The sequence below is a fragment of the Lipophrys pholis genome (assembly GCF_963383615.2).
Source record: "Lipophrys pholis genome assembly, chromosome: 23".
NCBI lineage: Eukaryota > Metazoa > Chordata > Actinopteri > Blenniiformes > Blenniidae > Lipophrys > Lipophrys pholis.
Genome location: NC_137645.1, coordinates 5428217 through 5441367, shown reverse-complemented (window position 1 = coordinate 5441367; position 13151 = coordinate 5428217). Strand labels below are relative to the sequence as shown.

The window sequence follows — 13151 nt, the reverse complement described above, 5'->3', positions numbered from 1 at the left end:
CAAGAAACAAGGCCACATAACGGACTAAAGAAAAACAAAACCCCAAATATTCAAAAAATCAAACAAAAATAAATATTTAGACTTTGAATGTCCTTCCAAAAGAAGTAGGGGGATGTTTAAACTTATGTAGTACAAATATTAACAAATATATAATATTGAAAATCCATGTTGTTATATAATATATTCTGAATTGAACGACATTTTCCTTTCACTCTTTAGGAGCAGCTTTATATTATGAACATGCCCATTTAAAGCTTTTTGTACATTTACCACGTGGAATGTTTTCAGAAGAGTTTTTTGAATATCCGGAGAAATGCCTGTTGCTTTGTTCACTATGTGAGATTGGTTGAGTCTGCTCGTGTGTTAGGCTTTTCTGGAATCAGAGATCAGGTCTGCAGCTTTTTTCTTTGGAGGTAATCTGGGAGGGTTCCAGTGTCCAAACCTCAATCCATCTATAACTTTAAAACGCCAACTTCTTCATAAGCAAACAAGCAAAATGTTGTGGGGCCATTTTAACCCTCAGAAGTGTCGAGTGCTCACAATATCAGCCCCACAAAAGTGCAAAATACAACACTACACCTTTTGTTTTTACCATCCGAAATGTCGTCCTATTTTTTCCAACTGAAGATGTGTCAAAATTGTCTAGTGGCTGTCTTTGTCTCGACAAACATGTAATTCAAGTCTGAGCTGTTTTCACAGGTAAATTGGGTCTGTGAGTGTGAAATATTGATACGCACGGTATAACAGGATGTCATGAACGTCACTGAAGAATCAAAAGCCTTTAATGTGTGAAGCATTTTAACACGTTCACTGACATGTGTTACTGCTTTCTGCACTCTTCACTGTGTTGGTCCAAAAGATTTCAATCATATTTAATTACAATTTATATTTTTCACACAAGGTCGGAGAATAAAAAAGTGTCTGCTGAAATATAGATTTTACAATAGGAAAAGTGTATAACATGTAACTGATTTTATGAAGCACTATAATGTGAAATGGAGTCTGTTTTACCAAAATGAAAGAGGTCACATGCTCGTGGAGTCGATGCTGCTTAGTGTCTCACACGTAGACTTTCCAAATGTGTGCCACATCCCACATACACGCTCACTCACAGAGCTCCTCATTCCACCTCAAAGCCACCGGAGGAAACTCGAGGGCCAAACCATGTTTCCATCAGCAGGCTCATGGTTACCACAGTGTGCACAGTCTGAACTTAACCAAACACAAAGAAGCTTGATCTAAAAGAGGTAATCACAAACTACACAACAGCTTCATTCTGCTTGGTTCAAACTGCATTTTCATCCCCGTTTATAACACCTCCCGAAAGACGAGGTCAAAGTAAACTCCATATTTTCATCTCATCAAACCCTTTTGGAAGAGGAAGTGAATGTGGTGTGTGCCACTTGTACACACAGTGGTGTTTCTGCGGCGTGACGCCGGACTGTGCCATTACATGTGAGGGGTGGGTGACACACTGGTTTCATCAGTGCTGTCAGTTTTTCTGTATCTGCTTTTTAACTTCCTCATTTGCCATCAGTACATTTCCTCTTTCGCAAGCTGATGCATTCTTCTACTTCAGCACACAGCTTCGAACGCATCTGTCGGCATGCCTCTTTAAAAAGGCCTTGAAAAAAATAATCTGTACACAGATCTTCATAGAAAGAGAGACTGGATGCACCTTGTTGTCGGTGGGACCTGCTGGGGTTTGGTTTTGGAAGTGTTGAGTCTTGGAGGTTGTGCAACTCGGGTGAGTACAGAAGTGAAAACCTGAACCAACGCATGAATGTTCTTTACATCCAGCAGCCAGGTTGTGACTGTAGTGTTTGACTTTTGTCTTTCTGCAGCTTTTTGAAAGTCCACAGATGAGCTCCTGATAGAAAAAGTGACATGTACACCTCAGTGCAGTAGTGTACACATTGTGTGTGTGTGTGTGTGTGTGTGTGTGTGTGCGCGAGAGATGTCGGGGGACACAAGCACCCTGTCCTGGAGGAGCCTGTCTCCCACCGGCCAGTCAGACTTCCTTGACATGTCGTCCACGACAACTTTCGTCAAGGGAAGCATCTTCCCAGAGAAGATCATCAAAGTGTGTTTCCTTAGCAACAGCTCCAACCTGGGGAAGAACTTCAAGCTGGTCCGCTGTGAGGAGGGATGGACTGTCAAGGTAAGCTAAGGTTGACACTGAAGTTTGACATGAAAACTAAATCAAATTACCTGTTTTTTAATTGCAGGATAAAGTTATGTGTCTGTTTTTCCAAATTCATGGGAAATTACAAGAAATAAAATCCCAATAGTTTCAACAATTTGCTTGTGTATCCCTGCATTTTGAATCCTCCATACAAATGCTGATATCTGTTAAAGCTGATCCCCAAAATCTGCAAAAATCTTGTTTTCTGTCTCAGACTGTGATCGAATTGGTGCTGGCCAGCGGATGCGTGGGTCCAGATATAAAACACAGCCTCAGCTATGGCCTCCTCCTCAAACACCTCAAGTCCTCGGTGATCCACTGGCTGCACCCTGACCTGACTGTGTGTGAACTCACGCAGCGCTACGAGCAGCAGCACCTGGAGGCCGAGTGGAGGTCAGTGCTGTTTGTGAACATATCAATTTGTCCGATAGACAAACTGAGTGTGGTGTTTATCGTTCCAGATATGACCTGAGAATCAGATACATCCCTTCAGACTTCGTGGAGAAGTTCAAAGACGACAGAACCACCATGCTGTACTTTTACCTGCAGGTCAGTGATGACCGGGAGAGTTTTGTGCTCTGTGAATATCAGCATCAGAAGCTGCAACCAGTAGGAGATGTATGGTATATGCATGTGTTTTCCTACAGGTGAGGAGTGACTACATGCTGCAGTATGCCTCGAAAGTCAGTGACGGCATGGCGCTACAGCTTGGCTGTCTGGAAATCAGGTGAGGCGCAGCTGCGATCTCATGGAGACCCAAAACAGAAGAGAATGACTGTATACGTTTCCATTGAAAAACTAAACCGTGTTTGTGCACACAGGAGATTCTACAAAGACATGAATCCCAATGGGCTGGAGAAAAAGTCTAATTTCGAGCTGCTGGAGTAAGTCAAGGGAGATTGTTTTAAAGTTGGTCGCAGCATTTTCACTCCTTCATAGGATTCGTTCCTGGACGCGTGTGTCAGTGTGTAAACTGTTAGTTTTACAGGAAATCATTTAAGGCCTAATTCTAATTTGGAATGTGCCTCTTTGGTCAACCCCTGCACCCATAAAGGCAATCGCACAAAAATGAGAATCACTGATGGTACAGCTTACATTGAGCCAAGATCCATTTTGGTTTGACCTCATTTTTCAGCAGACAAGTGAAACTACTCAAGCTGCAGCACACATATCTGATCAGCTATCTAACCAAGAAGAAAGCCACATGTGGTGTCGAGGCCAAGGATGAACATGTTCTGCATGCGGTTGTGCAGAGCCACACACACAAAGATTTGCACGTATTCATGATAGAGTATCAAACCTTTGGGGTTTGAGTGTTTTATTTCATTTCTCTGTCTTTCAGGAAGGACGTGGGGCTGGATTTGTTCTTTCCCAGAGACCTCATCGACAGCATGAAGGTAGAGCACTGGACAAAGTGCTTTCCGCAGTCTCCTGATAAAGATGCAAAGAAACATTTGCTGATTGTCGTTGTGTTTGTGTGTCAGCCCAAGCAGCTGCGTCGCCTGATCCAGCAGACGTTCCAGGGCTACTCCACTCTGAAGCAGGACCAGTGCATGGTCAAGTTCTTCAGCACTCTAGCTCAGTGCTACAGCTACACACAGGAGAGCTTCGCCTGCCAGCTTTTGGTGAGCGTTTGAAGCCTGCACAAGTTCTGCAGCTTCATCTGGGCTTTCCCTTTTTTTTTTCTTAAAGTGCATGCATGTACCTCCTGTGTTCTTTAAGCACGGCTGGAGCCTGACAGTAGACCTGGTCATCGGCCCCGACGGCATCAGCCAACAAACTGAGAACTCAAAGGTGAGCTGATTGAAGCATCCCAGATTGTCCCCCTCCAGTTTCTATTCTATCTTTATCTTTGACCCTCTGTCTCCTCTGCAGCCCATCTGTCTGGCCACCTTTTCTCAGGTGCGCAGCATCTCCTGCTCCCCACAGACTGACGGCCGAGCTCTGCTTAATGTGCACATTGAAGGAGCCAAACAGGTGAGCATTTGGCGATTTACAAGAGAAATCCCCTAAAAAAGATAAAGCATTATTCAAAAGACTTGTAGTGAAAAAGAAAGGACTAATCGGCATCATCTTGTAACAAAACATCAGCATTTTGGTGAGAAGTAATCTCTCTTAGGGTCTGAACACTGTCCAGTGTTTGATGATTGTTTCTTAACACACAGGTCCATGCTTCCTTCTCCCCAAAACAACTTCCCTTTTGACTTAAGATCCAATTTCGGTCTGTAAGTTTCTGTTATAATCATTTCTAATCTTTTTAGGTGTTGTTGCTCTCGCAGTAGCGTGGGATGGAAAAAAATGAGAAGTGTATCAATCTGAAACTCACAAAGCCACTGTGTTGAGTGTAGGAAGATGACGCAAACCATCCCTGAGTTTTGGAGCTTTATTCTCGCAAAGCTCGATTCTGTTCCTTTATTTGTCCGTCCAGCCACTCTCAGTGAGCACATCCTCCCTGGCTATCGCAGAAAACATGGCCGACCTGATTGACGGTTACTGTCGACTGGAATGCCGAGCTGAGAGTTCACTCATTATCCGGCCAACTAAAGGTACTACTGATAACACATCCGTGTGGAATCAAGTGTAAAGAAAATTGAGGTATTTGTCTGGTGATTCTGAAACTAAACTAAATATCTGACTCTTTTAGGCAGAGAACCAAGACTCAAACTTCCTGACATCCCAAAACGGTGAGTGTGAAGAGTCGCACCGAGTTCCTGAATGGTTGTTAAACATCAAACTCCCACTCTTTTTCCACATCGTGGCAAAGTGAAGCGTAAAATGTCAGTAATTTTGAACCCTCATTTTCTCTCTGCGAGCAGAAACATTGCATTGTCAAAGTCTTGCTGTGAAAAGGTTGATTTTAGAAGTGAAAAGTCATTGATTGCTCACTTTAAAGAAGATTTTCTCTTTCAGTCATGCTCCCAGTTTTCATGGGAGAAATTCAAGTGAGTATAATCACACAAATGTTGGTTTTGGACTTTTTGGCTTGAATATTTGCCTCAAAATTATTCGATTATTCAGATTAATAACAGCTCATACATATGATGCAAAGCCAATGCCTGTAAACTCATATTCCTTTCTTTTGCATCAGGTTCTGATATTTACATCGAGATCCCAGAAAACCCTGCAGACTCTGACGGTGAGAAGCAGTGCTTGGTTTGCATGGAAGGTGAAATGTGACTTTGTCATTCGATCCATTTGTGTTTCAGAGAAACACATGATCTGCAGAGATGAGATTGTTGTGGGTCGCATCTTGGGTGAGGGATTCTTTGGAGAGGTTCATGACGGAGTTTTTAAGAGCCCGGTGAGTTGCTGATGAGAGCTAATCCTGTTGCTTCGGAACAAAACTTGATGCAAAATCTCTGAGGCTGCTGTGTCACTGTGAATCTGTGTTTGCAGACTGGAGAAAGGATCCGCGTGGCCATCAAAACATGCAAAGACTGCACAGCGGGTGTGAAGGAGAAGTTCCTGAGTGAAGCCGGTGAGGAGGGAATGCAGTATCTGCAGTGATTGTTTCCTTCTTGAACACTTTTCACTGCAGAAGTCTGTGACGTAAATGCCAATCCAAAAAAGGTCGAAAGAGCAGCTGAGCTGTCCTTTCAAGCAAAATAGAAAAAGGGTGTAGATGAAGTGACTGCAGTTGACATCCTGTTAGGTACCTGTGGCTTTGTACAACAGTTGAAGTTGACATTATAGAGTTTGAAACAGAAAGCAGTTTTCTCTTTTGTCCTATGAGCAGTCATAACTCTGAAGATTCAAAGACCAATAGATGTTTTATTCCAAATAGTTCATGCCACTTGTTTCCTGCCTGAAATGATGAAAGCTGCAGACTTCACTTCTCTATTTGTGGAACTTTTGGAATGTGTATAAAGCGGAAGCACTGAAGATGCATTTTGTCTAAATAATGTACAAATAAACACAAAAGATAACATATGACATCATAACTGTTTAAATCGCTGTGAGGTGCAGGTTTGATGAAGAACCTTGTTCATCCCCACATCGTGCGCCTCATCGGAGTCATTGAGGTGGATCCAGTCTGGATTGTCATGGAGCTCTACGAACATGGAGAGGTGTGTTTTTGTGTCACTGTCTGGAAATTGTCAATCTCCTGCAATTAATATACACAGAAACACAATGTGCAGGTAAAATGCTTTTGAGGTTTTTTTTTTTATCTCAGTTGAATAATATAAGCTGAGAAAAAAAAAAAGTGTTGACCACAGCAGCTTGTGTGTCCTCGGCAGCTCGGCAGCTACCTGGTGGAGGAGCAGGACACCCTCACCATTGTCACCCTGATCTTGTACTGCTTACAAATCTGCAAAGCCTTGGCGTACCTGGAAGGCCTCAACCTGGTGCACAGGTATCACACCTTCCCAGTGACATGTTGCTCACTCATGAAGAGCCTCCTGTTTGATCTCACGTCTTTGTTTTGGTGCCGTTTCTTTGTTCCTTGCTGCAGGGACATCGCTGTGAGGAACATCTTGGTAGCCGACCATGAGTGTGTCAAGCTGGGCGACTTTGGTCTGTCTCGCTACGTTGACGAGCAAGAGTACTACAAAGGTGCCCACATCGACTCAAAAATGTTGATTTTGGGTAAAACCGTTGTGTTGAAGTGCCGTCGCGTTCTCTCCCCTGTGTGCAGCCTCAGTCAGCCGACTGCCCATCAAATGGATGGCTCCCGAATCCATCAACTTCAGACGCTTCACTACTGCCAGTGATGTCTGGATGTTTGGTGAGAAGACGCTCACCTCCTGCACTCACATGCGAGTATTTTCAGCCTGTTTGAGTGCCTGCAAGCACAGTGTACACTCAAACAGGAACAGAAACATCTGCAATGTTTTAAAAAAATTTGACAGTTAAAAATTCACCGACTCGTGAACAGCTGCAGTTTGAGACTTTAAAACCTGCTTCAAGTAGATTTCACCTGAATTACTGGAAATTACTGTGTTTTTATTTTTCAGTTAAAGTATGTGGCTGGATCGAGAAGATATTATTGCCACTTTTTGTTTCTTGAAGCTTGTAAGGAAGAAATAGTGTGGCCTCACCATCATTTTAATGTTTAAGATCTTTAAATAAATTTTTAACGTAAAAAAAAAAAAAAAAACTTTTTTTTTTTTTCTTTTCACTGAAATTAATCTAAAGGTGGCGTAAAATGTCACACAACCAACTAATTAACTACACTGTGAGTTTTTAATGGCTTCACAGTGAAAGTGTTTACTTTTATGTACACAATGATGGAGATTTATTTGTGGTTGATGGCTCTACTGTACCATTTGATTAGGTGTGTGCGTGTGGGAGATCTTCTCCATCGCCAAGCAGCCCTTCTTCTGGCTGGAGAACGGGCAGGTGATCAACGAGCTCGAGTCGGGGGTTCGACTCCACAAACCAGAGAAGTGCCCACCCACCGTCTACTCGCTGCTCTCCAACTGCTGGGCCTACAAGCCACACACCCGGCCTTCCTTCAGCCAGCTGGTCTGCTCCTTCAGGTCAGGTCTCACACACCTGCAGGCTTCTCTTTGCTTCTCTCTACATACATGAGGACTTCAGCATGTTATCTCTCCTTTAAAAGTCCTAATCCCTGGGTTGGGTTGTGGTTTCTGGCATAATCCCATTAAAGGCACGTCTGCATGAATTCGAACGTAAATAAATGTATTTCTCCACAGTGAGATCCACAGGACAGAGTGTGAGCACGAGGCGGATGTGAGACGGAGCAGATCACGCTCCATCAGATCAATAACAGATCCCGCGCAGGAGCCTCCGCCCAAGGTACTACAGTCACACTCCATGCTGGCGTGAACAGCCAAGAAAGTGTGCTCCGAATAATACAAACGGCCGAGTCATGATTTAAGGCTGAAAGATGACATCCCAATGTTAAACATTCAAAAGGATATATTTCACTTTAAAAATGATTATTAGCAGTCAGTCTTTGTTATGTTGGACTGTGGCAAAACTTTAATTAACAGCATTTTTTTCCCGTTTTTCTGCAGCCATCCAGAATACAAGGGAACACTCTTCCTCACATCATGCACACACAGGTATACACACACACACACACACAAACACACAGATGCACTTTCAAGTGCACTCACATGCATATTTCACCGGATTAAAATTTAACCGACCAATGAAAAACTCACTAAATGTTCAAAACGTTGTAAAGCAGCATTACTGAATCCCTCAGATGACCTCACAGCACAAGGGGAAGCAATTGAGTCATGTCTTTTTACAGCAGAGGGACAAAGCTTGATGATCACAGACCAACACAGACACAATCTTACTGAAGCCCTGTGATTAAAATAAGGGGAAGACACGGTTACTGATTTGCAAATACATTTCTTTGAAACAAAGTCGCACAAACTTCTGCACCTGATGCTGCGGTGCGTCCTACCAGAGGCTGTCAGGTCCCTGGAGACCCTCAATGCTTTCGTCATGCAGCGTTTTGCCGCCTGTCGGTTTCCCTGCTGCCCTCACCACCCTGAGGCTTTACAGCCTGCAGCTGCTCAGAACGTTCTCATTGATACGAGTGGAGAAATGAGCTCCTCTCATCTAGAGAAGTGTAGATGGCGTGGTCGTCTCCAGTTCAGAGCCTCTGTGTTGTGTGTCGAGGTGAGACCTTCTGTGACTTCTGGCATAGGAGTCGTGGGTCATCAGCGTGAATAGGAGTCGGCTCAGAACACAGGCCCGAGGACTGCCAAAGCTGAAGCCAGGGGGGAGCAGTTTGATAATGAGATGTTTGAGATGAAAATCCACAAACAGCATTGGTCCCCTGGTGTGAGAGGCTCAGGTGGACATTAGAGGAAATGCAAACTGGAAAAGGCAGCCGGGAGGTGATGTGTTCCAGTGCTACAGGCCGATAGACATTAAAAGTGGTGATGGTGAGTTTATTGTGGGTACTGTCATGATCGTAGCAGATTTGAGACATGATGGGACGATGGCCCGTACAAACAAGTTGTTCGAAACGTCTACGTTTTTAGTCAAACATCCTCACTGTGCCTGTATGTAGGCGAAGGACAAGGACAGCAGGCCGGTTTGGGAGAAAGAGAGGGTGGAGGACACTTTACAGAGGCAACGGAGAGAAATGCTGAAGGATCGGGAGTGGCTGGAGCAGGAAGAGAGACAACTGGTGAGGGATCACATGCAGACACACACACGTCTGTCGCAACATGAGGCAGGAGAGAGTGACCAGCAGGAGATTCATAACAAGCACTAATAATGAAGCATGTTTGTGTGTGTGTGTGTGTGTGTGTGTGTGTGTGTGTGTGTGTGTGTGTGTGTGTGTGTGTGTGTGTGTGTCTGCAGGATCCTATGGTGCGAGTGGATTCACAAATGAAGGTAAACTCAAGGAAATTCTTGTTGTATTTCGAACATGATGGTGTTATAATGTTATAATGCAAGTGTGCTACAACAGTTACAAAGTTCTGTGTTTGAACAGTAACAGTAAGCTCACAATTCATTCTCAAAACAGATTAAGACGTTATTGAGATTATAGAAAGAGAACTGCTGGAATGCGACAAAGTCTTAGAAATGCTTTACATCTCACTTTTTTTTGATCATTTGCAGCCTCCTGAGAAAACTGAACTTGGTGAGTCCAGTCTTGTCAGGTCCATTCCTTGACTGTGTTACAATTTATTAAAATACAGATAAAAAATAGAAGTAGAACTATATACTAATAGTAAATTCACTTTAATGCATAAGGAATAACTTGAATGTAAATAACACAAAGCAATAACGGAAAGTCCTGAACCAGGAATGAGACTTTGTTTTAACTGTACTGTTCAATATGAGTGTATAAAATCTTAATGTCAGTATGAAACAAGGTCTAAGCACTTTTTCCTTACTATCTAGCTTTTTTCTGTGTTTCAGATCCTCCTATAAAACCTCCAGCGCAGGTAAAACCACTCCAACTACTTGACCAGAGGTGATTCTCAACATTTCGGTGGTGACGTTTTCAGAGATGTTTTGTTGTGGTTGCAGCCTCGGCTCACAGCTGAGCTGGACCGGTCAGGTGATCAGGTCTACACAGGGGTCATGGCGATGGTCAGACAGGTGGTCCAGCTGAAGAACGATGTCAACACAATGCCCCCCTCCGAATACCCCAACGCTGTCAAGGTAGGTCTCAACAAACTCTACTGATTCAATTCAATGAAATTATTCTCATGTGATTCAGTTATTTTCATGCACTTTCATTTAATCCCATTTAACAATTCCATTTTACGTATCACTTTTGGTCTGCTGACTTGATTGAGTTTAATTTCATTATATTAATACAATTTTTCTAATTGGACTAAAATCAACTCCATTAACCGTTAAACAATTTATTTTTGATAAGTTGAAAGTATTCAGTGAAATTAATGATATCAGTCTTAATTGAATGTAAACTTGTTTTATGTACTGCTGCCCGGACACACTTGTAAAAGAGATTATTAATCTAAATGTGGCTCTCTCAATAAAGGCTAATGAAAATTAATGAATGGAAATCAGCAATAAATTTTTCTGAGAATAATTTATTGTAATCGGTTAATTTGATTATTTTAATCAAATTTAATTTAAACAATATTCTGAATACATTTAAAGAAATTTCTGTTAATTTGATTTGTCAATTTGACTAAATGTAATTAAATCTGAACAATTTGTGGAATGGGAGTTTTTAAGTTTTATGAAATTGATAATTTTATTCTGCGCAATCAGACTGAATTCAGAGGTTTTATGTTAGAAATAAAAGGCAATAATCACATTATGAATAGTCTGACGCAGATGATTATTATTTTTATTATGACGTTCTCATACATGAAGAGGTATTTAACTGCTGAACAGCAGGGGGTGCTGTTGTGGCGGAGCTGAACCAACTCACGCTTTCCACCAGGGAGGAACTTTATAGTTTTGGCACACAGCTACTCTCAGTCTCAGAGTACTCTCACCTTCATGTAACCCTGCCCTCTCTCCTGCTTCCACCAGGCGGTGGGGGTCATTCTCCGCAGCCTCATTCAACATGTGGATGAGATTCTGCCCACTCTGCACAGCTCTGTCACCACAGAGGTAGGAGAGACAATGCAGCTGCACATTAAAGCTCCAAGTCTGCCAACATGATCAATGAATAATATAAGAAAACCTATGTACTGTAGATTTTAATTTCTAAACTTGAGCTGTATTTCCTTTCCACATGCTCCTCTCTGTGGCAGATCGAGGGCACGAAGAAGCTGCTGAACAAGGATTTAGGGGAGCTGATCAGCAAGATGCGACTGGCCCAGCAGAACTCGGTCACCTCGCTGAAGGAAGAGTGCCAGCGCCAGATGTTGGCAGCTGCTCACACTCTGGCTCTGGACTGTAAGAACCTGCTGGATGCGGTGGACCAGGCCCGAGTCAGGGCCAACCTGGCAAAGCCCAGACTTAACTCACAGAGGGGAGAGGATGAATAGAAGAGAAGAGAAGAGAAGAGAAGAGAAGAGAAGAGAAGAGAAGAGAAGAGAAGAGAAGAGAAGAGAAGAGAAGAGAAATACTTTCTTAATCCCCAGAGGGGAGGGAATGCATGAAATTCCTCTCGTCGGGACATGTGATGTGTCTTTTTTCTTTTGTAGCATGTAGATGAAAGATGTCATAATATATTTTTGAGCTTTCCTGAATGGCAATTTTTGTAAAAAAGTTTGTTTTGTTTTTGCTATAAAGCATATTTTTTCCAAGGTGACGTCTGCAAATACTACTTTTGTCAGGTTTTTTTTCTCTTGTAGGCTGAAAGGAAAATAATATTAATAATAAAACCAAAACAACAATTTAGTCCTTCTGTGTTCTGCTTTCAATCATTTACATTATTCAAACAAATCTCCCATAAGGCATTTCAGGAGCATTGTTTATTATTAACAAAGCATGACACTTTTGCACTAAACTTCTCTCATATTGATATAAACTTTGATTTATTTTGGAATAGCAGGTTACTGCCACTTAATGCACAACAGCAATTGATTCTTTCATTTAGAAAAGTCAAAATCACAATAAAATTTAATGAAACGGGTGAAAATAGACCTACTGGGGTTGTGATTTATACCATTTGCTGCAAAAAACACATTACACTGGAAGACATAGCAGCATTAAATGACATCTCTGAATCCAGTGAGAAATATTTAGACATATTAAACCTATAAATAATAAAATATGTACAATTTTGTTGATCTTACAATTGTCCCAAAGATCGTTATACCAGCCACCCAATACTGGGCTGGTGAGCTGTTGCCTCGGTAGGTGGGTCTGACGCGCTAGGTGGCTATTGTTTACCTTTTTTGCTTTGTGTCCATCAATTGAGTCCAACGCTCCGGTAAGATATAAACAATCTCTTTATTTCAGTTAAGTTCTTAAGTTCAATTCTCCAGAGCACAAACCACAAGCATTTTCCGTTAAACTCCGCCAGAGCGGTCAAAAACCTGTGTGCCCTTCCGGGGTCAACACCTGTCTCCTCCTTCATTGCCCCAATCTATATGCGCATGACGTCAGTGACACACCCACACAGGTCAAACATTTGTACACAATCCAATATCACATTTGGCTCCTACAATCGTATTATGATTAAATGCCACATAGTGGTGTTATTTTACCATTTGTGCTTTAAAATGTCTCGGTTGAAAACTGATTTACCTTTCTTAAAGGCCCCAAGGTTAATATGTTCCACTTCAAAGTATTTAAGTGAGTCTTTTATTGATTCTTAACACATATTTTCAAGTATAAACATGTCAGCAAAACTGGCTTTTGTAAAGGTGATTCAGGCAATCTTGAATGAGGAATACCCAAATTATAACCGGAGCCAAAGTACATTCTTTATGCAGTAGATATCTCTACTAAAGTTGAAAACACCAAAAACATCCCTACATTGCCATTCTTAAGTAAAACTAATTGTGCCAACTGGTATTGGAGGTGTAACATATCACTTATTTCTCACAGTGTCATTAACTTAAACAATAGTTCTTGTAACAAGTGGAACATTTAA

At 42.1% G+C, this 13151-nt stretch overlaps 1 protein-coding gene across 2 annotated transcripts; it reads left to right on the top strand.

Annotated features, from left to right (window-relative positions):
- The first annotated feature begins 1509 nt into the window (after positions 1–1509).
- LOC308127898 (protein-tyrosine kinase 2-beta-like) lies at positions 1510–11959 on the top strand. 2 transcript variants are annotated; one of them, XM_080493302.1, is made up of 30 exons: positions 1510–1747; positions 1845–2161; positions 2400–2578; positions 2647–2734; positions 2833–2912; positions 3007–3069; positions 3528–3582; positions 3670–3810; positions 3908–3979; positions 4061–4162; positions 4614–4731; positions 4830–4869; positions 5096–5127; positions 5274–5321; positions 5392–5486; positions 5582–5663; positions 6152–6252; positions 6424–6539; positions 6639–6739; positions 6822–6911; positions 7461–7665; positions 7843–7945; positions 8167–8214; positions 9183–9302; positions 9479–9511; positions 9740–9761; positions 10043–10068; positions 10154–10288; positions 11135–11215; positions 11359–11959. In XM_080493302.1, the coding sequence occupies exons 2-30, from the start codon at positions 1958–1960 to the stop codon at positions 11593–11595; spliced, it is 2817 nt and encodes a 938-aa protein (XP_080349428.1). In that variant the 5' UTR covers positions 1510–1747; positions 1845–1957; the 3' UTR covers positions 11596–11959. The 2 variants fall into 2 exon arrangements, with proteins under 2 accessions (XP_080349428.1, XP_080349427.1); XM_080493301.1 differs by having other exon boundaries at positions 10025–10068.
- The last annotated feature ends 1192 nt before the right edge of the window (positions 11960–13151 follow it).

Excerpts from the sequence above, each read along its gene's own strand:
- LOC308127898 (XM_080493301.1), top strand. The coding sequence starts at position 1,958 with ATGTCGGGGGACACAAGCACCCTGTCCTGGAGGAGCCTGTCTCCCACC. Across the intron at positions 3,811-3,907 it reads GCTTCGCCTGCCAGCTTTTG|CACGGCTGGAGCCTGACAGT; the intron begins GTGAGCGTTTGA and ends GTGTTCTTTAAG. Across the intron at positions 6,912-7,460 it reads CAGTGATGTCTGGATGTTTG|GTGTGTGCGTGTGGGAGATC; the intron begins GTGAGAAGACGC and ends CCATTTGATTAG.